The sequence below is a fragment of the Pelodiscus sinensis genome, chromosome 12, assembly GCF_052426305.1.
Source record: "Pelodiscus sinensis isolate ZL-2025 chromosome 12, ASM5242630v1, whole genome shotgun sequence".
Lineage (NCBI taxonomy): Eukaryota > Metazoa > Chordata > Testudines > Trionychidae > Pelodiscus > Pelodiscus sinensis.
In genome coordinates this window covers 2509171-2533256 of record NC_143063.1, presented here as the reverse complement: position 1 = coordinate 2533256, position 24086 = coordinate 2509171, and the positions used below count along the sequence as shown (strand labels likewise).

At 53.6% G+C, this 24086-nt stretch overlaps 1 protein-coding gene across 3 annotated transcripts in view; it reads right to left on the bottom strand.

Moving 5' to 3' along the window:
- FHOD1 (formin homology 2 domain containing 1) overlaps positions 1-9382 on the bottom strand; it is a 47994-nt gene extending 38612 nt beyond the window's left edge. Inside the window, exon 1 of one of the 3 annotated variants that reach the window (XM_075940568.2) lies at positions 9033-9382. In XM_075940568.2, the coding sequence (XP_075796683.2) occupies positions 9033-9209 (177 nt within the window). In that variant the 5' untranslated portion in view covers positions 9210-9382. The remainder of the gene's footprint in view (positions 1-9032) is intronic. The other 2 variants (XM_075940566.2, XM_075940567.2) reach the window with 2 other exon arrangements.
- Positions 9383-24086: the final 14704 nt, after the last annotated feature.

The following is a 24086-nucleotide window of genomic DNA, read 5'->3' as shown; positions in this document are numbered from 1 at the left end:
AAACCAGTGTAGGTAGGCTCATGCACACACCTGAAAATATGCTCTCATTGCAGTGTAAGAGCGGTTTTTTCTCATTTCAGCTTCAGGTGACTGGGAACAGTTTTCAGTTAACACCCCCAAAGTCACTGAAACTGAAACAAGGGTGTGCACACAGGGGTTTACACCATTTTAACTACCCAGGATTAGCTAAAACAGCTTTATTAAATCGGTGTACGTTTGTGTGTGGATACAAGGACATAAGAACGGCCAGATGTGGTCAGACCAAAGGCCCATCTAGCCCAGTGTCCTGTCTGCAGACAGTGGCCAATGCCAGATGCCCCAGAGGGAATCGTCACGTGATGCACCCCGTGTCCCATTTCCAGCTTCTGGAAGTGCTGTCGGGGTCAGAAAGACTGCAGAGGCTGCATGCAGCAGCATTGTGCTGGCATCAGAGGATGGCTCAAGGAGAGTACGGAGGTAAAGGAAGGAGAGGGGACTTTGCTGAACAGCCCTGAGCAGTCAGTCACAGGGGACAAGGCGGCTGAAGTCACCTACACCGGTCATTCCTACTACAGTCAGGTGGTTCATAAGCATCTTACTTGTGCTGCCAGCCAAACCAGAGCCTCTTTGGCCTGAAAAAGGAAAGCTCACAACTGAACTCATTGCTCAGTTCTAGCAATGAAGCCTAACGATGCAATTACATCTGTGACCCATTCAATGCAATGAAACCCAACAAGCTGAGCGAAACGTCGCTCTGGCACACTCATGCATAGGAGGTGCTTGCTATTTTGACTCTGTCCAAAGTCCTTACGTTATACAGGAAACTACACATTTTCTATTTTGGGGTTTCCTCCAAACTGGTCCTTTTCATAGTTTCCTGCCTCACTCCTCCCAAATCCGCAGCGGCCTGCTGACACTAGAAGGGAACAAGCTACCCCCTTCCCCGCACTCTCCACTGTAGGCACCTCTCCTACCAAGGGAGAGAAGCCTGGGAAAGCTCGCTTTGGGAACTCTACTACCCAGCCTGGGACAGGACTGATTGATGCCACTAACTCTTTCCGGGAGATGCTCTGGAGGACTCTCGGGGTTCCAGGAAGGATATGCAGACTCTTGGCTAGAAGACGGAATTCCACGTCACTGCCTGTGGCTTTGTGAAAGATGCTGCTAGTTTTCCAAGGAGAAGAGCAGGCTCATGGGAATCTGTACCAAGGACCCTGCCTGGGGAATTGCACATAACACTGAGGGCACAGAGTGTTTGGAACAAGTTTTATATTTAACATTCCCAGCTGCATTTTTGGAGCAAAGTCTTCAGAAATGTTTGCCTGGTCAGATGCTAATTTTGGAGGCAGCTAGCTAATTTGACTGTGGTTGAACTTTTGCTGTTACTGTGCCTTAAGGGCCCATCTAAATGAAAAGTGCAAAAGTCTGCACCTGTGCAGCCACAGCAGTGTGGTCACATCAGTGCAAACCTCTGATATAGATCCCTACCCTGGTGCGACAATCTGAAAATCACCAGCGTGGGCACCCACTTCACACAGGGGCTGAAAGGCTCCCTGGGGGTAAAGACACTGATGGAATGAGACAGGTGTCAGTTTCTCCAATGTGGCCAGGCCTCAAAAGAGCTCAAGAAATGCCTGCAGTGGAGGTCCCCCTGCTCCTTGCTCAGAGGGACGTGCTGCGCCCCAATGACCACCCAGAGGGGTATTCAAGAGCAGAGCAGAGCCAGCGCTGTGGAATGTCAGCTGTCCTCCAAGCCACAGTGCAGAGTGCCACAGGGCCACCCTCTCCGTGGTGCCATTACTTGCCAAAAGATGCCATTGGACAAATGATGGCTCGTCCAGGCTAAGCCTGCTGCCCTGTAGGAACCCAGAGATCTCAGGTGACAGCATACGGACAGCGATTAAGGCTCAGGAGCCCACCCTGAGCTTCCAAACTCCAGCGGGCACACGGAGGGACTGGAGTACATGAAGCAGCTTACAGTAAAAGCGAGGGTTGCAATCTCGGATGGGGCATGCCAGTCCCACACTGGACAAGGGGTTAAGGAGCTGCTCTGGGCTCAGCCAGCCCTGCCTCACCACACCCGCCAGACAAGCACAGACTGGAGGGGAGGGAAGTAGAACAGCAGAGCCCTGCAAATCCGCAGGTATCCACATCCGCGGCTATTTTTGCGGATACAGCTTTTGTCTCGGTGCAGGACTCTACTGAACAGTTCACGTGCAGGCAGCGCAGGGAGAGAACAGACCATCTGCCCGGGCCAAGGGAAAGCAGGCGCTTCCCAGACAACCCTGCCTGGCGGGGAGGTGGAGGTGTTCCCCGCCCCCCTTGCTAGCTCAGGCCATTTGGGTTAATTCCCCTGGCTTTTGGTTTACAGACCACCTGCGAGGGGAGCAGATTTAAAACCATGTGGCTGGAGAGGCCCGGCCCAGGAAGAGGCAGGAGGCCCCTGCAGAGAGGGAGCTGACACCACACCTGGACACAAGGAGGCACCAGCAAACAACTGACCCCTTTGCACAATCACAGAGCAGAGTCCTGCTGCTTGCTAAGATCAAAACAGGGTAGGGCACATGAAATTGAAAGCCCTGGGAGCAAATGCCCAACGCCGCTGCTGCTGAGCTGTGACCAAGGGAAGGGCAGCACTCCCAGGGTCCTGTGGGATAGTTTTCTAAAAGTCCGATGCACCTAGACAGATTCCCAAGTCTTCCCCACTTCACTGAGACTTAGGCCTTGAAATCTCTCCTGCCACACTTGTTAGAACAGCCCCTCCAGGCCGAGCGCTCATCACCCGCAGAGCCCAGCTCAGAGAGCACAACCCATGCAGAGAGCTGGTGGTGTCATTAGGCATCGCCTTTGTTGCTTGTTCCCAAATTAACTCCATTTAGTCACCCCTGAAAAAAATATCTCATGACAGGAGACTCTGGTGTGTGAGTCCAAGAAAAATGCAGCTGTGGATGAAAGGGAGCTTGCCTGGCTCAGAGCAAGGTTTAACAACAAGCTCTGTTATCCCCACACCCCCAGGCTCCCGAGCCCCAAGCTAAACTCATTAATCTGGCCCATTTCTCCTGCCTGCGTACTCCGCCCTCCTGCACTGAGAAGCTTCCTCCGCCCCTGCTGCTGGCTGCTGCCACGGTGGGCTCCACGCCGAGTCCTCTTCTCCTTCGAGCAGCTGACTGAGCGCATCATGTGCTGCCTCTGGCCCTGCCTTGCATGCCTCCTGCACTAGGCCTTGCTGCAGAGCAAGCGGGAGCCAGAGACCCACTGCTCCATCACTAGGGTGGGAGAGGAGAACCTTCTGGGTCTACAGCAACAAGTAAATGACCCTAGACTCATGGGGGAAGGCAGTCCACTCCTCCAGGGGAAACAAAAATAACCAGCAACAGGACGTTGAGAGGAAAGGTGGGAAAGGAACCCTCTGGAGCGAAGACATGGTGGAAGTGCCACAGAAACAGTGGAGAGGCTGGCTGTCCACAAAACTGAGATCGAACATGATTGAAAACCCAACGAGCCCCACAAAAGGTGCAGAGGAAGCCAAACTCTGTTGGAATAGTTCCAGGGAGTATAGGGAAAGAGGAGGACTGGCCATCTGGCTTGATTGAGGGACAGAGCTTCGAATTCAGTTCAGACAAGTATTCAAGGCCAAATTTTGCACCTTGCAAGGTTCCCGCCCTCACTGCACCGGCCTCTATGTGCATTTTGCTATCCTACTGCTGCTGGAGCCTTTGGCTGTTTTTTGAACAATACATCATTGCGAGGCATCACTTTGCACTTCAGCAATGTCATATTGCAGTAGTTTCAGAGGGGGAGCCGAGTTAATTTGTAACTGGAAAAACTTAAAACAACAAATAGTCGTGCAGCACCTTAAAGACTAACGAAATATGTCGATGGTCTCATGAGCTTTCATGGGCACAGCCCACTTCTTCAGATGAGTGGAGTTATTAAAGGGCCAGTTTTGAAATACATAGGGGATATGGCGGGGTGGGGGGGGGAGAAGAAAGAAATGGGAAAGAAATAGTCAATTAGAGTCTCCATGCTACATGATGAAAGTTGTTCTGAAGTGCCCATTACTTGGGTTTAATGTCATTAGGATGTGGAATGCAGCAAGCCATCCAGCCAATGTCTCTATTCATAGCTTTGTAATAGGAATCAAATGTATAAATTAAGTTCCAAGGCTTCCCTGTGTATTTGGCTTGTGGAATTGGCCTGAAACAGTACGGTGACCTGGAGATCCATTAATGAGTGCCCAGGGAAGTCAAAATGTTCCAACAGGTTTCTGTGTGTTCCCTTTTGGGATAGCTGATTTGTGTCCATTCATTCTTTCCCGTTGAGACTGGCCAGTTTGGCCAACATACATGGCAGAGGGGCACTATTTCTTTCCCTTTTTTCCTTTCTCTCCGCTCCCCCCCCCCCATTTATTTCTAAACTGGACCTGTAACGCCTCCACCCATCTGAAGAAGTGGGTTGTGCCCATAAAAGCTCATGATACAATCAACCCCTTTTTGTTAGTCTTTAAAATGCTGCAAGACTATTTGTTGTTGTTTACGTGTTTCCATATTGCAATGGGGCAGTTTGCTCTAATCGCCACAGGTGAACCATTTCCCACAAATACATTAAGTGGCGTCCAGAGCTCCCTCCAGCCTCTAACTGGGACATCAATGCACAGCTAGTTATGGCAGCAGGAAACGGTTTCCTTCGTTCCTTTGCAAGTTTAGAATCACCAGAAGAGGAGCAGCATTTAGTAACTATGGGTGGGTCTCTTCTCACTGGATGGTTTTGTGCTGGGTTACATTCAATGTTCCTGTTTTCCACCCCTCACTTATTTACTCTTCACAGAATTCTCTCTCTAATTCACTGCTCAGACTTCGGGAGGACTGGTGGATGTTCTGCCATCTTCACCCCAGAGTTTTGAATATGTGCATACATTTCTGAGACACTCCAATGACATTCAGAAGACATGGGACAATCATCCATCCCAAGGAAGGATTCCCCACAAAAGCACAGTGGTCTCACTGCATGGGATACCGGTGACCCCAGCAGACACTAAATGCTGTCCCTTCCTTTCTGTGCTCTGGGTCAGACAAGCAGAAGTGTCTTCCCAAGTAGGAAAGGCAATGGGGTGCTGACTGCGTAGCTGTTACTTGCCCTCAGAAAAGCAAACTGTTGGTCAATAAGCTACCCCTGGATAGCTATTTCTGCTGGCCTCTCACGGCAGTTCTGTTATCAGAAGGTAAACAAGTCCCTGAGGCCAGGTTGGGCAGCTGTACAGACCAAGGAAAGCATTAAGTTACACAGTCCTCTAGTTGCTGTGCCACCTACACGTTAACCGTCGTCCATGCCCAATGCATAAAGCGTTTACCCAAAACGGGCCAGGTTTTACAAACGCTGCATTCAGGTTTTACTGATTTTCATGGGAACACTGAAACACTCAGAAACACCAAACAAAGTGCCGGAACTCTGCAAACTCAGCTCACCATGCTGGAAGAAGACGGTAGCTCACTAAACTAGGCCAACCAGGTAATCAAGCTGCCAACTCATGGGCCAGAGAGGGAGCTGGGCCAGACAAATTCTTACATCAATTTGTAGTTGTTTTTTTCCTGTCCTCCAATATTTTTACCCAGAATACTGAAAAGTTCTTATTTGCACTAATATGAACCCGTTTTTTATTTCTTTTGAAACAAACACTGATAAAGTCTCAGGAGACTTTAAAACAACTGAAAACAAAGGGCTATGTGATTCCTGCGTGCTGTAAAGCAATGCTGTTACATCTTCCTTTGTCCTGACTAGACACTTTCCTGCAATGGCTATTATATGTTTGCCATCTTTCCACCACAGACGGGCTTCCCTACATTCCCTTCAGCACTCCAACTTACAGAAAGCTGAAATTCTTTCATTCCTACCCATCTGATCTCTCGCTAAATCAGCAGACACGCATGGCAGGGTGGGACACTGAGTCGCATGCTATGATGTGCCCCAGGAGAAGAATGTTACAGCATCCAGGCCCAGGCGAAGCAGACCAGAGATTAGAATAAATCATGTTCTACAGATACTACGGGACATGGAAACGGGTGCGCTGGATAGCTCGAGAACAGCAGCTGATTCCCACAGACCAGCTGAAGCACAGCCATAGGCCTGTTTTCAGGAGGCCAGCCTGAATGAATTCTGAGGTTCCTTCTTCACTGATTACTGCTGGACTAAGTCAGCGTATGGCAAAAGCACAAAGCCATCTCCATGTTCAGCGCTCTGCTCCCAGCAAAGAACATTCCAAGCGCCTGTCCACTTCCTCCCGGATAATCCACTCAGAGTACCAGGAAGGAAACCAGACAATTTCCAGCTTTGCAGAAAGGCCCTGAGAACCACTCCAGAAACCCCTGAAGTCTCAATGTGCACACCGATGCCGGTCACTGTTAGCTTGCCGATCTGTTTATCCCCACCCCACCTCTGACAGCAAGCTCAGCCAGGCCTTCAGCGGGTCAAAGTTTGTCTGGTTTTAAAAACCCTCCATAGCAGACTTCATAAACCTCCTCTGCCTCCATCCCCTTTGTACCAGCTGGCTCTGAGACCACTCAAAGCTTAAGTGGATGCTGGCCCGAGAGCCGCCTCCTCCTCTACAGCGCCTGTCTACTCTGCGACAGCCTTAACGTAGCCATCCGCTGGCTCCCTGGATCATTTAGGAAGCTGTGATTCTATCCTTTGCATCTCCTCTTAATTTCTTACCTCATCTAGCTCTGGACCACTTTGTGGGAAACCCACCCCTGAATACACGTGTTATTCGGAGAAACATGCAACCCTTTGTCCAGCTATCTGTGCGTGGAGCCCCATTAGCTAGCAGTTCAGGCGTGCTTGTCTCCCGGCAGCAGGACGAAAACTCCAGATTAGGCAGCGAAGCCCCCACCCCCGATGGCCGAGGCTGCATCTGGAAAAAGCAGCGCTGATGCTCATCCTCACAGTGGCACTGCAGAGCAGGCAGAGGGAGCTGCATTCTGAGAAGCATCGTACTCCAGAAAAGCGTCCTCCCACCTGTGCAGAGGTGAAAGCTAACATCCATTTGCAGGACACTACTCTCAAAGATAACCCAGAAGTCCCAATCAACCTCCCTCTGAGTCTGCTGCCTGCGTAAGAGCTCTTACTTTGGCCTCGTCACAGAACCTAGTTATCAACTTCACAATCCCAAGCATGCAAGAGGCATTATGCAAACCAGCTGCTGCAGGAAGCTGCGCTAGTGACTCAGAAGATATGAACTGTTTCCTTCAAGTCAGTCCTGAGTCTAGCACTGGGGGCCCTGTGTTACCGACCTTTCAGAGTACAGATCAAGGGAGGTTTCAACCCCCTGGGGTTATCTGTTTCTCGAGCAGCGTGCTCCTGGTTTCTGCTACTCGAGAATAGCGGAGACAGGTCCCAACCCACAAGGGATACACTGTGTTTAAATACAAGCCCTTATGCTGACCCTTTCCATTCCTGGGGTGCAGAGGGGCTTACCCAAAGGATTTAAGCTTGGATGCTATAAGCCATGTCGCCCAGCTGCAGGTCTACCAGCGTAGGTGCCCACCGCTGCCAGCTCTCCATGGGAAACGAGAATTCCAGTCCAACAGGATTTCACCTGACTAAAGATTTCCAACCTACCAAAGGAACCAACCAACCCCTCCACGAATCACACGACAGCACCCCAAAAAACTCTGTGGGCTTCCACACCATCTCGCTTTCACCAGTCTGGCCCCTACAACCTCACATGGGCCTTGCCACCGCTTCATTGCCTCCAGCCCCCCAACCCTATGAGGGCCCTTCCTGCTATGCCAGCTCCTCCTCTTTGTGGGCATACCCCAAACCCATCACCCCTCACTTCCTCCAGCCCGCCCCGCACCACACAACTTCCTCCAGCCCCGCGCCCCCCGCCCATCGCACCCCCTTCCTCCAGCCCCGCGCCCCCCGCCCATCGCACCCCCTTCCTCCAGCCCTGCGTCCCCAGCCCATAGCACCCCACTTCCTCCAGCCCTCGCGCCCCCAGCCCTCGCGCCCCCCCCCCAGCCCCGCCCTCGCCCCCCCCCCTTCCTCCAGCCCCGCGCCCCCAGCCCATCGCACCCCCTTCCTCCAGCCCCGCGCCCCCAGCCCATCGCACCCCCCTTCCTCCAGCCCCGCGCCCCCAGCCCATCGCACCCCCTTCCTCCAGCCCCGCGCCCCCAGCCCATCGCACCCCCTTCCTCCAGCCCCGCGCCCCCCGCCCATCGCACCCCCTTCCTCCAGCCCCGCGTCCCCAGCCCATAGCACCCCACTTCCTCCAGCCCTCGCGCCCCCAGCCCTCGCGCCCCCAGCCCATCGCACCCCCTTCCTCCAGCCCCGCGCCCCCAGCCCATCGCACCCCCTTCCTCCAGCCCCGCACCCCCCGCCCATCGCACCCCCTTCCTCCAGCCCCGTGTCCCCAGCCCATAGCACCCCACTTCCTCCAGCCCTTGCGCCCCCAGCCCTCGCGCCCCCAGCCCATCGCACCCCCTTCCTCCAGCCCCGCGCCCCCCGCCCATCGCACCCCCTTCCTCCAGCCCCGCGCCCCCAGCCCTCGCACCCCCCTTCCTCCAGCCCTCGCACCCCCCGCCCATCGCACCCCCTTCCTCCAGCCCCGCGCCCCCTGCCCATCGCACCCCACTTCCTCCAGCCCCGCGCCCCCAGCCCATCGCACCCCCTTCCTCCAGCCCCGCGCCCCCTGCCCATCGCACCCCACTTCCTCCAGCCCCGCGCCCCCAGCCCTCGCACCCCCTTCCTCCAGCCCCGCGCCCCCTGCCCATCGCACCCCACTTCCTCCAGCCCCGCGCCCCCAGCTCTCGCACCCCCTTCCTCCAGCCCCGCGCCCCCAGCTCTCCTCACCCCCCCCCCGCCCATCGCACCCCCTTCCTCCAGCCCCGTGCCCCCAGCCCTCGCGCCCCCAGCCCATCGCACCCCCTTCCTCCAGCCCCGCGCCCCCAGCCCTCGCACCCCCCGCCCATCGCACCCCACTTCCTCCAGCCCCGCGCCCCCCGCCCATCGCCCCCCCCCCTTCCTCCAGCCCCGCGCCCCCGCCCCCGGGCGCTCACCGGCAGGGGCGGGGCCAGCAGGCGGTGCAGGGCGGGCAGCTGGGCGCCCAGCGGCAGCACCTCCAGCAGCGGGTGGACGGGCGCGCGGCGCGGCTCGGGGAAGCTGGCGCACGCGAAGGGGTCGGCGTCGTCCAGGTACTGCACGCGGCACAGCGCGGCGCGCGGCCCGGCCGCCATGGGCGCCACTGCCCCGCCCGCGCGCCCAACGGACGGACTCAGCGCGCGCCCTGCCCCGCGCGCCCAACCGGCCGACTGGCTGAGCGCGCGCCCCGCCCGCTCGCCCCGCTGCTGGGGGCGGGGCCCGGCCCGCCGGTCACCGGGGCAACAGGAGCCGCGGATGCGGCAGGGAACTGCCGGCTCCGCCCCCGACCCCGCCCCCGCCCAGAGCTCCGGGAGGTAGCGGCCGCGCACCGGCTGCCGGGGGCGGGGCACAGGGGTTGGGGAGGAGGGAGTGCAGGGGAGGAGGGGCACAGTGAGGGGGGGTTGGGGAGGAGGGGCAGGGGGGGTGGGGAGGAGGGGGCACAGGGGGTGGGGAGGAGGGGGCACAGTGCAGGGGAGGAGGGGGCACAGTGAGGGGGGTTCAGGGGTTGGGGAGGAGGGGCACAGTGGGGGGGGGGGGGGGGGTTCAGGGGTGGGGGGGTGGGGAGGAGGGGCACAGTGGGGGTGGGGGGGGGTTCAGGGGTTGGGGAGGAGGGGCACAGTGGGGAGTGCAGGGGAGGAGGGGGCACAGTGGGGGGTTCAGGGGTTGGGGAGGAGGGGGCACAGTGGGGAGTGCAGGGGAGGAGGGGCACAGTGGGGGGGGGTTCAGGGGTTGGGGAGGAGGGGCACAGTGGGGGGGTCAGGGGTTGGGGAGGAGGGGCACAGTGGGGGGTTCAGGGGAGGAGGGGCACAGTGGGGAGTGCAGGGGAGGAGGGGCACAGTGGGGGGGTCAGGGGTTGGGGAAGAGGGGGCACAGTGGGGGGTTCAGGGGTTGGGGAAGAGGGGGCACAGTGGGGGGTTCAGGGGAGGAGGGGGCACAGTGGGGGGGTCAGGGGTTGGGGAGGAGGGGGCACAGTGGGGGGGTCAGGGGAGGAGGGGGCACAGTGGGGGGGTCAGGGGTTGGGGAGGAGGGGGCACAGTGGGGGGGTCAGGGGAGGAGGGGGCACAGTGGGGGGGTCAGGGGTTGGGGAGGAGGGACACAGTAGGGGGTTCAGGGGTTGGGGAGGAGAGGGCAGGGGAAGAAGGCAAAGGGATGCAGGAGGAAGGTGCTGCGGTTGGAGAGAAGGGGATACACAAACATCACCACAGGTACTAGGAGTGGGAGGGGTGCACAAGCGGGGCCATGTGATGGAGCATCCATGAAACGTGCTGTGCGGCTCTGTGCTATAAGGGACCGCATAGGCGGCTAGTTCAACTGTTGCCTTTCCCAGACCTGCTGGGTGTCCATGCACCACTGGCTCTGCTCCCGTTTCTTAACCCGTGGGCAAGGCTGAGCCCTGTCACCAGCCTGAGGCCTGGCCCTTCCCAGTGTTAGCGGAGAAAGGACACCTAGGATTAAAGCTCTCAGTAAACCCGCTAATCACCATTTGTAACCAAGACTAGAGGGGGTTCAGAGTAGGGATGTAAGCAACTAATTGACTACCTAATAAGCTTAAGCTTATGGGATAGTTGAGTAGTCACTTGACTAGTCGCTTCTCCCCCCTCCCCCCCCCCCCCCCCCCCCGCTTGCTGCCTTTATCAGAGAGAGGCAATAAGGGTGGGGGAGCAGGAGCTGGTGCAGCCAGCTTAAAAGCCGGTTCCCCAGCACCGTCTTCACTGGGGGCAGGGGAGGCAGAGGCATCCCTAGTGCTGTGCCTCACTTTGAAATGTACAAGAGCCAGGGCAGCTCTTGTATATTTCACAGGGCGAGTTACATCAGGATAGGGAGCTCCCTCCCTTATTGACTAATCAAGTAGTCGATGGAAATTTCATTGACTACTTGATAAGTTGATTAATCAAAATTTAACATCCCTAGTACGGAGTTTTGACAGACTCATCCATAGCCAGGGGTTTGCTGTTGACTAGCGGCTCTTGGGAGGCCTGGCTGACTATGGTGCTGACGCACGACCACAGGTCACTTTTCAGGCCAGTCACTTGAATTGGTGTCATCCTGGGGCCTTTGCTGCACACAGAGTTGACCTCTGCCCCTTGGCTGTTGACAAACCTTTCACCCTGACACACTGCATGGTAGCAGCAGGGAGGAAAGGCCTCCTGGAGCCCCCGAGCAATCCAATTCACTCAGCTCCAAAGAACCGGGGGCCCCAGGCTGGAATTCCTGCTCAGGGGTCTGGAAACTCAAGTCTCTTCACAGCTTTTCGCTGTCGTATGGATTTCAAATTACATGTGTCAGTAGCCATCATTTTACGTGCATCGTGCACATACAAACAAGCCTCTTCATTATGTACGTGCCTGAGAACCAGCTATACTGCTCTTACTTTTGACATCAGCACAAGAAATCTCTGCTTACCAAGGCTACGTCTACACTGTGCATTGTTGTGCAATAACATATGCAAATAAGGCACGGGGATGAATATAACTGCGCCTTATTTGCATACCTAATGAGACACCATTTTGCAGCACAGACTTTTGCGCAAGAAGGAGCTGTCTACACTGCTCCTTGTGCAAAAAACCCCTCTTGCACAGAGCCATTCTGCCTCTTATTTTCAGGAAGAACGGCTCTGTGCAAGAGGGTGTTTTTTGTGCAAGAAGGAGCAGTGTAGACAGCTTCTTCTTGTGCAAAAGCCTGTGCTGCAAAAATGGCGGCTCCTTAGGTATGCAAATGAGGCACGGTGATATTCATCCCTGTGCCTCATTTGCATATCTTATTGCGCAAGCATGCACAGTGTAGATGTAGCCATGCATATGTTTCTATCCCGTAACTTCTACGGTTGTCTAAAAAGCAAATTGACCATGTTTACACTAAGATATCACCACTGGTGCACAATTGTGATAAATCTTATACAAGTATGTCAATGGAAATGTTATGAGCTGCTACATATTATTATTATCCACACATCACCATTGTATCTGAAGTTGTGAATATTTGTGTGTGTTTGCATCTCAGGTGTGCTGTGTTCCTGGATAACACCAACAAGAAAGAAATGCATTGAAACTAGTCAGCCATGTGGTGATGGCCCAGTAAGGAGAAGGAATGGTGACATTGTCTACCCCATGACTCAGCAACAGCATGTAACGACATGTGATCCAAGATTTCATGTTTGCATGCCAGTAACTTTCCATGCACATGGGCTGAGAATATAAAAGTGGAGACTATGACATCAATTTTTGGCCTCTTTCCTGCTCCAAGTCTCTGTATTATGATTTCTAACAAAGAAGAGCTTAGTACAATGGGTCTGAAGACCCCAATATTTGGGATTAATCAGAGAGACATATTACAAACTGGCAGATTTAATATCACTGCTATTAATCTGATTTATAGACTCAGAAATCAACTAATCTATATGATTAATTTTAACCTCTTAATAATGCTTCCTTTTTATGTATTAACTCTTTAGTTACTGCATCATTTTTGGATAAGATCTAAAGTATATTTTGATGTGGAGCGTGAATCTCGTTCTTTGGAATAGGAAGATCCTAATGCTTGTGATTCTAGATTAAATAATCATTTACCACAGAAGTCTGGTCTGTCTGGACCGTTCATGAGGGCTAGAGGCCTGCAGGAGACTGACTGTGGCTTCTGATGATGGTTAACCATACTGCCATCTTTCTCTGTAAAATGTCAGGTGCACCGATAGTCTCAAAAGGTAGCTTTTGGCTCAGCAATTTTCCTGACTATGATAGCCATTCTATTTTCTAACTCAGTTTCCACTTTATGTAGTAGTATGATAAATATCCTACGACCTGTATGTACGCATTATGGTGCAGCATTGCCTCTTAAGCTTATTGTACTTGCTCTCCTACCGAAAGTCCAATAGCACCAAGCATTCCATCAAGTTCTCATTAGACCCATCCTGGGGTGTTGGTCTGTGGTCTTTTGATCCCATGCAATCTGGGATAAACTGTTTGTAGTGAACTGCTACCTCCAGGGCTAGTCACAGCTGTGTCAGATGATTGCAAATCTAGTCTGAGATGACTATGACCTCAGACCCTGAGTCAATTTTAAATCAATCTTGCCATCAATATTCAAGTTCACTCTCCAGGCAGGATCTGTGTCATCACAAACAATGCAGCACTTTAAAGACTAACAAGATGGTTTATTAGGTGATGAGCTTTCATGGGCCAGACTCACTTCCTCAGATCAAATTGTGGAAGAAAATTGGCACAACTATATATACCAAAAGGATACAATCAAAAAAAGTGAGCACATAAAATTGACAAATCAGATTTTAGAACAGAGGGAGGGTGAGGGAGGGAGGTTAGTGTCTATGAGTTCATGATATTAAGGGTGATAATTGGGGAAGCTATCTTTGTAACGGTAAGGTAGTTAGCATCCTTGTTAAGGCCCATTCGTAAAGTGTCAAATTTAAGCATGAATGACAGTTCTGAGGTTTCCCTTTGTAGTCTGGTGTTAAAGTCTCCTTGAAGTAATATACATGTAGAGAGGTCCTTGAGACAATGCCCAGTGCTGTCTTTTGTTTCAACAAGACCAGACTAATACAGCTACATCTCTAGTACTATCACAAACAATAGATTCCAGAAACAGTAACTACTGATTGTCTGCCATATATGTCAACTCCCTGACCCTTTGGTGGGACAAACAGCTGTAAAATGTTTAATATATTATAGGCATTTATTACAGCATGTGCCTCTGGCAGGTCTTGCCTTATCTCTTGGGATATGACTTTTCCCACATTTCATGCATGTAGGGTGGAATTTATCCCTCTTACCTTGGATGTTCTCTCCTTGCCTCAGGAGTTTTATGATCATGACTTAGCATTCAGCTGCCTGGTTTCAGTTTTTAAGCTAATTTTAGATTTCCCAAGTTTATGAGGTAGCATCAGGTTTATCTGTTAACTCAATAACCAGCCCATCTCTGGTATTTTCCTGTTTTGCAGTCCCAAAAATCAGTGTTCAGCCAATGTTTGCAAAGCTGTTAGAAAGCATTCAGCATTTTCCCCTGCTGCTTGAATTCTTTGGTGAAAACATGCTCTTTGATTAAACCACATTTCTGTGAGGTATAAAGTGTGCCTCACACATAGTCAAAGCCCTTTCAGAGCTGTCTTTGTGGCTGTCTTCAGTAAAGTCAAAGGATTGAAAGATATGCTTTGCCTTAGCATATATTAGATACCTGTATCTCTCTAGGCTTTGTGAAATTTGTTTGCAGTTCGAAAGCTTGCAAAAAACCGTTTCCCAGTCCAGCCTCCTGTCCATTATGAAGGTTTTACAAAGCTGACATTCTCTGGGGCATTGAGGAGTGGCATGTTGTTGATCCCGCATCCTCTTTCTTCTATCTGCATCTTTGTTGCTATTTTCCATCTGATTTTTGTTCTTGATTCACTTCTGACACCTGTCCTCTACCAGGTGTGGCCTGGCTTCAGAGCATACTTGCTTATACAACCTGTGTTCCAAAACTGCTTTAATGCTCTGGCAGGTGCAGGTAAGTAAAGGCCTGTGTGGCTACAAAATTTGTATCCACAAAAATGAGTCGCAGATATTTTTATCAGCATCCACAGATGCAGATGCCCATGGATAGACAGCAGATAGCCACACATTTGCTAAGTTCTAGATACAAAAAATGAGCTACCGCTAGCCCCATCCCGGAATACCCGCGGATTTGCAAGTAAGGTTCATTTAAATAAGATTGTGCACAAAGTGCCACCTAGTGGCTGAACATTGCCTTACAGTGGCTAGGTCCAATTCTGCGTGCACAGAGCTCCAGGTGAAACAAGTGATGAGCAGCTCTCACAAGCAGTGCAGTCAAGGAACACAGAAGGGGGCTGGGGAAATAGACGGCTAGAGAATCAGGTTCTATGAGAAGGGGATATGGTTGGTGGGACTAAGGAAAGCCAACAAACCAGTGTGGCCTTCTAGAAGGATGCCTGGAGTTCTGGCTCCAAAAGGGAAAAGACAGGCCCGCCAGTCGGAAGGCGGGGGGGGGGGGGGGGTAGCCCAGGGGCACCAGTGATTTAAAAGGGCCCCACAGAGCCCCATCCGCCACTACTGACAAGGCTAAAGCAGGCTTCCGGCCCACCCTCCCTCCCTGCTGCTCCTTGAAACAGCCGACATCTTCCCCTAGCCACACAGAGGAGACTTTGCATACTCCCTTGTCCCCAGGTCTCGATTGGCCTGGTGGGGGGATCTGGCCACGGACATGGTCTTGCCCACCCCGTCCTAAAGTATGATTGCAGCCTTCCCCAGCAGCCTCTTCTGCCTCCAGTAGCCTGGTCTTATGACCTCCCACCCAGCTCATTCCACTCCACCTGGCTCCATCCCTGATGAGCCCCCAGGTTCCTCTGGCACAGCGGCAGATATAGGGCAGGGCGAGTGGGGCGGCTGCCCCAGACCCCGCGCTTCAATAGGCCCCGCGCCAGCGCCGGAGTTTTTAGATGACATCACATCTCTCACCCACTTCCCTGGGGAGCCAGCCTCCCGCCACGTTTGTGCTAGGTTAAGAGCGAAGCTGAAGCGCAGACACAGCCCCCGGGGTCAGCCGCCTCTTTCTCTCTCACAGCCTCAGGCTCCCCTCCCAGGTTGCCAGTTCAACTCGCAGGAGAGCGCAAGGGGAGCAAGGAATCTCATGTGGAGCGCGAGAGAACACATCGCCTGCCCGTGTGTGGCTCATCACAGGTACCCCGGGGCGGATGGCTGCTGGGATCTAGAACCACATCCCCCCTTACACACACACGATCAGGCCACCTGAAGACACCCGAATGCAGGGCCATCACCCCTCCCCAGTTCGCTCTGTCGCGCCGCCACTGCCCTGCGCGCCGCGCCTTTCAGAGAGTGGCAGCGCTGGAGGGGGTGTTGCGATGTAGCTCATCACCGTGGCCCGGAGGGCGAGGGGCCAAGGAGCAGCAACGCGCCCGTTTTTAAGCAGCCGAAAGCTCCCCAAAGCGCCCATCCCGGCGGTTTTGGGTTACCCAGGTTAGAAACACGAGACACTGCGGAGGGGGGAGGGAGCCCCCGGTGCCCAGAGCGGAGCCCCAGGACATGGGGGGGGCGGCCAGTGGCACTTACTGCAGCGTCTGTGCTCAGCCCTCAAAGCCCCAGCAGCAGGCAGCCAGCAGCCAAGCGGCTGCAGCCACGCGGCGCTGCCGTAGCCCGGCCAGGGCTGAGTGTGGAGCGAACCCCCCTTGTGGTGGCCCCTTCCCCTCTGCTCCGCCGGGCAAACTTCTCCCAACTTCACTTCTCCCGGCCCTATTTTGCCCCCAAAAAAGGCAGGCGGGCGGGATCCCTCCGCTGCACTCTAACCTCGCCGGGCTAATGGGCAACCTGGAGAGAGGCCTGTCCTGGGGCAGGCTGCTGAGAGCCCCTGGCAGGTTAGCTTTGCTCTAGCAAGGGTTTCCTTCCCTGCGCCAGGGGGGATGCTTGTCCAAGCCCGCCTAGGATCACAAGATATGAGGGTCAAAACGGCAGCCTGGCTACTCTGTTTCAGCCAAAATTACAATATAATTCAATGAAAATGTGTAATTATTCATGCAGAATTTTGTTTAAGAATGAATTACAATAGAATTAAAATAAAAATTATCCAACTCAATTAAGTTTCTATCAAATTTATCCAATTCACATTTAGTATGAAAATTGCCTTCAATCTGCGCATTTTTTCTATTTTGTCTCCAAAGGGGGGCCCCGCAAAATTGTGCTGCCCTGCCCACAAAACTCTCTTCCGCCCCTGCTCTGGCATGTGGCCTGTCAGGTTAATTAGCCCCCTCCCCCCTTCTGACCCATCCCAGCATCTCCGAGCCATTTCTCTGTAACCTGACAGGCAAAGGGGGAAGTGTGCTGCAGCGCAGGGAGAAGGCTGGCTCCACCACACAGGTGAACCAGGTGATCACTTAGGGTGCCAGGCTTTAAGGGGTCCCAAAAACCCAGCCAATAGAAGTGTGTGGGGGGGGGGGGAGCTTGCAGGCAAATGCTCCCCTGCACTGCCATTTCCCCAGCCAGTGTGGGGGAGAGAGGGAACCACAGTGCACAGATCCTCTTCCTTTCCCTGCCAGGCAGAGCCGGCCCTGCAGGGGCTCTGGTGATAGCTTCCCCCAAATGAATGAATGCTGGAGGGGGGGGGGGGGGGTGTTCCAAAGTCCTAGTTGGCTAGAGTGCCAAATAGGGATGTTGACATGGTGTCTCCGTGTACATGGTTAACCAATAACCTGTATGGGTCCTCCACATCCCTTGCGAGTTGCAATTCCAATTGCGCTTTCGCCTTCCTGATAACTCTCCTGAATTCTCGAGCTGTACATTTATACCTCTCCCTAGTCATCTGTCCAAGTTTCCACTCTTTGTAAGCTCCCTTTTTGTGCTTAAGTTCACCAAGGATTTCCCTGGTAAGCCAATCCGGTCTCCTACCATATTTGCTTCTTTTGCTACGCTTTGGAATGGTTTCTTTCTGTGCCTTCAACTGAGCTTCTTTAAAATATTGCCAGCTCTCCTGGGCTCCTTTCCCCTTCATGTTAGCATCCCAGGGGATTCTGCCCATCAGGTCTCTGAGGGTATGTCTACACTACAGCGCTAATTCGAACTAACGTCCGTTAGTTCGAACTAGCGGAGCGCTAGCGTAGCGCCTATCAAAGTTAATTCGAACTAACGTCCATTAGTTCGAATTAACTTTGTAGTGTAGACATACCCTGAGAGAGTCAAAGTCTGCTTTTCTGAAGTTCAAGGTGTATATTTTACTACTCTCTTTTCTTCCTTTTGTCAGGATCCTGAAATCTACCGTCTCATGATCACGGCTACCTCTACTTCCCCTATTAGCTCCTCCCTGTTTGTGAGCAGCAGGTCAAGCTGCGCACGGCCTCTGGTCAGATCCTGCAGCACTTGTACCAAGAAATTATCCCCAACATTCTCCAAAAACTTCCTGGATTGTCTGTGTACTGCTGTATTGGTCTCCCAACAGATGTCAGGGTGATTAAAGTCCCCCACGAGAACCAGGGCCTGCGATCTGGAAACTTCTCTCAGTTGTCCGAAGAAAGCCTCATCTACCTGATTCGGCAGCCTGTACCAGACACCAACCACACCATCACTGTTGTTGCTTACACCGCTAAACTTGACACAGACTCTCAACAGGCTTTTCTCCCTCTATATACTGGAGTTCTGAGCAATCATAGTGCTCTTACATACAGCGCAACTCCTCCTCCTTTTCTCCCCCGCCTGTGACTGACTGGGCCAGGTCTGGGCACAGCTGAGGGTGTCCACTCAGGGCAAATTGCTCAAACTCAGGACTCCTTACAACTCCTGACTAGAGACCTTCCCAACTAGGCCACAAACCAGTCACACCGAGTGCTTCTACTGCCAGCCTGGCCAACCAGAAGCCTCACGAACAAACCCCTCTGACACCCCAGCTCTCTCCGTGCCCCAAACAGCCCTGGGCCTGCCCCCAGGTGAGGGGTTTTAGAATCCAATCTCACCTACCCCAAACGAGTTCTGTCCGGTCCCAAGAAACCAGCCACAGATCCCTGGTCAATTTACCCTCTGGACCTTACCCACAAATCACGCTGGGCCAATCCTTTAGCATCTATCCTCTAAAGGTTTATTACTAAAAGACAGAAAAGCATGAGTGTAAGGTTGTTAAAGTATCCTACATTACATGCATCGAGTCTCCCAGGTCTCGATGCAAGCTTGCAGCAGAGATGTTATAACTGCTGGCTTAAAAGTCTTTGGTGTACATCCTATGTCAGGACGGGTCCACAGTTCTTTCCGGCTCGTTGATCCCTGCAAGGCTGCCTCTGGGATAAAGAGCTGAGCTGAGCACCAAGATGGAGTCGGCCACATGGCATATTTATATCCCTTCCTGGCTTCTTCCAAGCTGGAGAGAGTCACATGGTCAGTGGCCAGGCACCTAGATTCCTTCCCAGGTGGGTCTCTGGTATTTAAGAGACCTATTGTTCCTGGTGGCTTGCTAATTAGCATGTCCATAGGCTGAGCTTTTCTCGCCCATTGCTCAACCCCAGATAGACACTCCAGTCTCCATACAGAGCACATGTTTATAAATTCCACACAGACCTTATACAGGTATATGAAGAGCATTGTGGTGGATTTATGGGCACGAGCTCGTGCTCTCCATATGGAGGGTGGGGCCCTGGAAGCCCACTGCCTTTAAACCCTGCGGTGTGGCGGATTTATGGGAATGAGCTCCCACCCCACGCCCATGGGGGAGGGGCCCAGTGAGCCCACCATCCTACATATTTCAGGGTCTTACGGGGTCCTTGAGCCCCTAAAGCGTGGGCCCTTCCCCGGGGTCCAGGCTAACCCAGTGGCCAACCACTGAGTAGGCTGTCACTCCGTATGTGCTAATATGATGGGTGAGACTATCATGGGGCATAGGATGGGGGATTAGGGTGAACCGGGCCTGCCCTCTTCACCGGGTCTCAGCCTGGGGCCCTAAGGGATCAGGGAGTGCAACCCTTACCTGGCTGACAGGGTTCCTCCCTCAAGCACGCCAGCCCATGGGCGTCAAAAGCACTCTGCCCTGGGCTGCTTCCTATCCCCCTCCTGTATGACAGCTCCTCCAGATGGGCCCACAGGACTTACCGCTCCATCGTCTCCTCCAGTTCCTGCCTCCCTGCTCCAGTCCTCCCGGGGACTCTCCCGGCTGTTCCACCTGCGTGAGGTAAGGTGTTCCCCCCAGGCTGCCCGGCAACTCCTCCCGTGCAAGCTGCCTCGCCGCTTCCTCCCCCGGGCCTTTTCACCTGGCCCACCAAGGGGCATCGCGGTGCGCTGCCCTGCCCCCTCAGCATCCCCACGCTCTGGGACACTGTGCCTAAGAGCTGAAGCTCCTTCCCTAGTGTGACGTAGTGGGGGGTAACTTGCTAACTCACTGGCTGCTGTCTGTAGCACCACCCAGCAGGGCAGGGGGTGAGTCATTATGCAAAGAGGGTCTCTCAACCTGTATGACCAGCTATCCCCCAGGGAGAGAAACAAAGGAAGGTGGATGCCGCCCCTGGCTGGGGGACAGGGCGGGAAGAGAGTTAGTTTCTGTCTGGGAGCATGGAGGAAGCAGCCTCAGCAACAGGCTAGGGGGTTTAGCAGCTGAGACCCCCCCCCCATATCAAGGGGGGCTGAGGCATCTTAGGCCTGCCCTGGAACCAGATGACATCTGTGCTGTGCTGTATCCTGGAGAGGCAATACACTCCCTCTGTTCTACTGGCTGGTGGAGTCTGTTCGTGCCATTTCAGGGGTGCAGGAGGTGGGGGAACCCCAACGCGTCGTCTCACCTAGACGCTGCCGTCAGCTGCCAGAGGCACAGCGCTGGTAGTCGACAGCCGTCCTTCCCCAGCTCTGCTTTGCCCCGCCCCCTTTCCGGCTGGACTGCTGGTCCTCTGCCGGGCTCTGCGCCGGCCTTGACAGGCCCAGCATGCTGGCTGCAGCTCTCTGGCGCAGTGCTGCCCGGCCCCCGTGCTGGGTGAGTGGGAGAGGTCCCACCAGGTGTAGTGCGGGCCCTGGCAGGCCCGTCACAAGCATATACAGAATCAGTAGACAGTGGGCTTTTGTTTGACACCTCACATGGCCCCCTTTGGACCAACTTTTGGGGCAAAAACTCCCCATGGACACAGCAGTGACCTGGCTGCGCCCCTTAAAATCCAGTAACTGACACCGCCTGTTCTTCTTGAGCAGTTTATACCCTTCCATGACAGCGCTCCAGTCATGCGAGTCATCCCACCAAGTCTCTGTTATCCCAATCAAATCGTAGTTCTTGGACTGGGCCAGGTGTGACGGCGCGTTGGGGGTCCCCCGTCTCCTGCACCCCGAAATGGCACAAACAGACTGCACCAGCCGGTGGAATAGAGGAAGTTTATTGCCTCTCCAGGATACAGCACAGCACAGATGTAATCTGGTCCCAGAGCTGGGCTAGGATGCCTCAGGCCCCCTTGAGATGGGGGGAGACTGGGCCCCTAAACTCCAGCCCCTTTCCCTAGGCTGTCTCCTCCATGCTTCCAGACAGCCACTAAACTCACTCACGCAGCATTCCACCTTCCTTTGTTCCTCTCCATGGGGGGTGTCTGGCCATACTGGTTTGCATAGTGACTCATCCTGTTTTGCTGGGTCGTGGTACCCACGGCAGCCAGTGGGGGTTACCCCAGAGCCAGCAGCATAGAAACCAGCCAGGTACCCCCACTACGTCACACCAGGACCTCTAATTCTTCTTCTTTGTTGCCCAGACTTCTCTCATTAAACACCTTAGATAACCAGTTGATCACCCTACCCTCTGCATTCGAATCAGAGGTCCACCTTTGCAGCTCATTCCTCTTTGCATTTCTTCCCGGTATCCGACTTCCCCACTCCCCGCAGGGTTTTGGTCACTGTCCCCCAACAAACCTAGTTTAAAGCCCTCCTCACTAGGTTTGCAAGCCTGCCTGTGAAGATGCTCCTTCTTCTCTTGGTTGGGTGGATCCCATCTCTTCCTAACAATCCTTGTGCCCGGAACAAAGTCCCATGGTCAAAGAAACCAAAGCCCTCTCTGTGACACCACCTGCGCAACCACACATTTACTTCCTCAATTCGATGATCCCTGCCCAGTCCTTTCCCTTCCACAGGGAGGATGGATGAGAACACCACTTGCGCTCTGAAATCTTGGATCCTTCTTCCCAACTCTACGTAATCCGCTCAAGGTCATTCTTGGCCGTATCGTTAGTTCCCACATGGAGAAGCAGGAAGGGGTAGTGATCCGAAGGTTTGATCAATTTTGTAAGCTTCTCAGTCACATCCTGAATTTGAGCTCCTGGTAAGCAGCACACCTCTCGAGATTCCAGGTCCAGACAGCAGATGGATGGCTTAGTCCTTGAGTTATCTCTGGCCCCTCAGGTGGATTCACAGATAATCCCCTCTCAGGCACATAGACAGACTCACAAGAGACAGGGTCAGAGGCATCTTCACTCCCTGTGCAGCTCTCTAGATGGCTGTAAACGTCCACACCATCATTAGGCACGAGAGTTAACACTCCCTCATTCTCTCCTTGTGCCCGGGCTAAGGGGTCTCCCTGCTCCCACAGAGTCGCTCCCGCCCCTTCCAGCAACACAGCAGCGTCAGGCACAATATCAGGGTCACCACTGTCTGGTCTCTGGGGTTCTGGTAAAACACTGACTGACTCTACCTGAGTCACCTCATCCCTCTCCCCAGCAGACACAAACCTTGGGCCACCCCCTTCCTGGGCCTTAGCCATATCCAGACCCAACTCTAGGACAACAGCCCTGCTCTCAGCCAACACAGGCTGTGGGGCACCTTCCTTAGACAAAGAAAGAAACTCTTCCCCACACACAGACAGGCAATCAGAGACAGTTTCTCCCTTGTCCCAACACCCCTGGCTAATTTCAGGCATACAGCTAGCTACTGGGACAGCTTCCTTCACTTCCCCCTAGCTACTTCCACCAGCCATATTGCCAGCTTGCACACACTGTGCTTCTTCACACAAATCACTTTCAGCTTGTGCAGGTTCAATTCCACAAACCTCACCAGCCAACAACACCTCAACCAAACCTCCGCTCTGGCCAGCCACTCCAGACTGCCCCAGAGAAACACTTCCCTGACTTCTGGGCTCTTCCTGCCCCGGTTCTGATTCCAGCCTCACCTCTGAGGCATCAAATGGGCCCTCACCCACAAGCTCACTGCCCCCTTGCACAGACACACAGCCGTCTGCCACAGGCACACATGTAGAGACGCTTTCCCCTTGGTTACAGGGAGACTGACCAGCTCCAGGAAACTTTCCATACCCACATGCACCCCCTTCCCAAATCTCCCTGTTAGTTACAGGTAACACAAAAGGTTTGCATTCACACATGCTTTGGGGTTGGGTCATCACATCAGCTGGGCAATATAAGTCTGCCATATCATAAGCATACTGCATACCCACAGAGTTATACATTGAACCTTCAGGAGAATACAGTCTCTCTTGTTCTTTTAGTCTCTTAAGCTGGAGGTCAAGTCTAGCATTTTCCTCCTTGGCTAGAGCCATCTTCTTTGCATGCTCTACCTCTTCCTTCCGCTGTCTCTCAGCATATTCTGCCTTTTTCTCCTCAAGTTCCCGATCCATCTCCTTCTGTCTCTTAGCAATTTCTTCATCTGCCTTCTGCCTTCTTTCAGCAGCTTCCTTGGCTCGCTTCTGATCCCTTTCATCCACATCTCTGGTTAGTAACAACACTACCAGATCTAGTTTAGAGGCCTTTTTCCTAAAGGCAATGCCTCTCCCCAAGCACAAATCCTTCAGAGCACTTTTGCCCAGACTCTCATATAATCCCGGGATCATCGCAGCGGCTCTTTAACCAACCAAACTCTCAACACCAAAAATCAAATTTAGAAAGCGTGGGGTCCTGATCCCAAAGCTCAATTGACCAAGATCTGTGGATCCTGCCAACTACGCCACTGTGACAGACCGGGCCGTGTCTGGGCACAGCTGAGGGCATCCGCTCAGGGCGAATTGCTCAAATCCGGGGCTCCTTACAGCCCCCCTGACTGGTGACCTCTCCAAACAGGCCACAAACCAGTCTCACAGAGCGCTTCAGCTGCCTGCCTGAAGCCTCACGAGCAAAACCCCTCCGACACCCCAGCAATATCCGTGCCCCAGATGGCCCCGGGCCTCATACACAGGTGGGGGGTCCTAGCACCCAATACCACCTACCCCGAACAAGTTCTGTCCGGTTCCAAGAAACCAGCCACAGATCCCTGGTCAATTTACCCTCTGGACCTTACCCACAAATCACGCTGGGCCAATCCTTTAGAATATATATCTAAAGGGTTATTATTACAATAAAGAAAAGCATGAGAGTAAGGTTATTAAAGTACAGTACATTACATGCACCGAATCTCCCAGTTCTCGATGCAGGCTCTAGCAGAGGTGTTGCAGCTGCTGGTTTAAAAGTTCTTATTGCACATCCTAAGATCAGGATGGGTTCACAGGTCTTCCGGGCTCTTCGATCCCCGCAATGC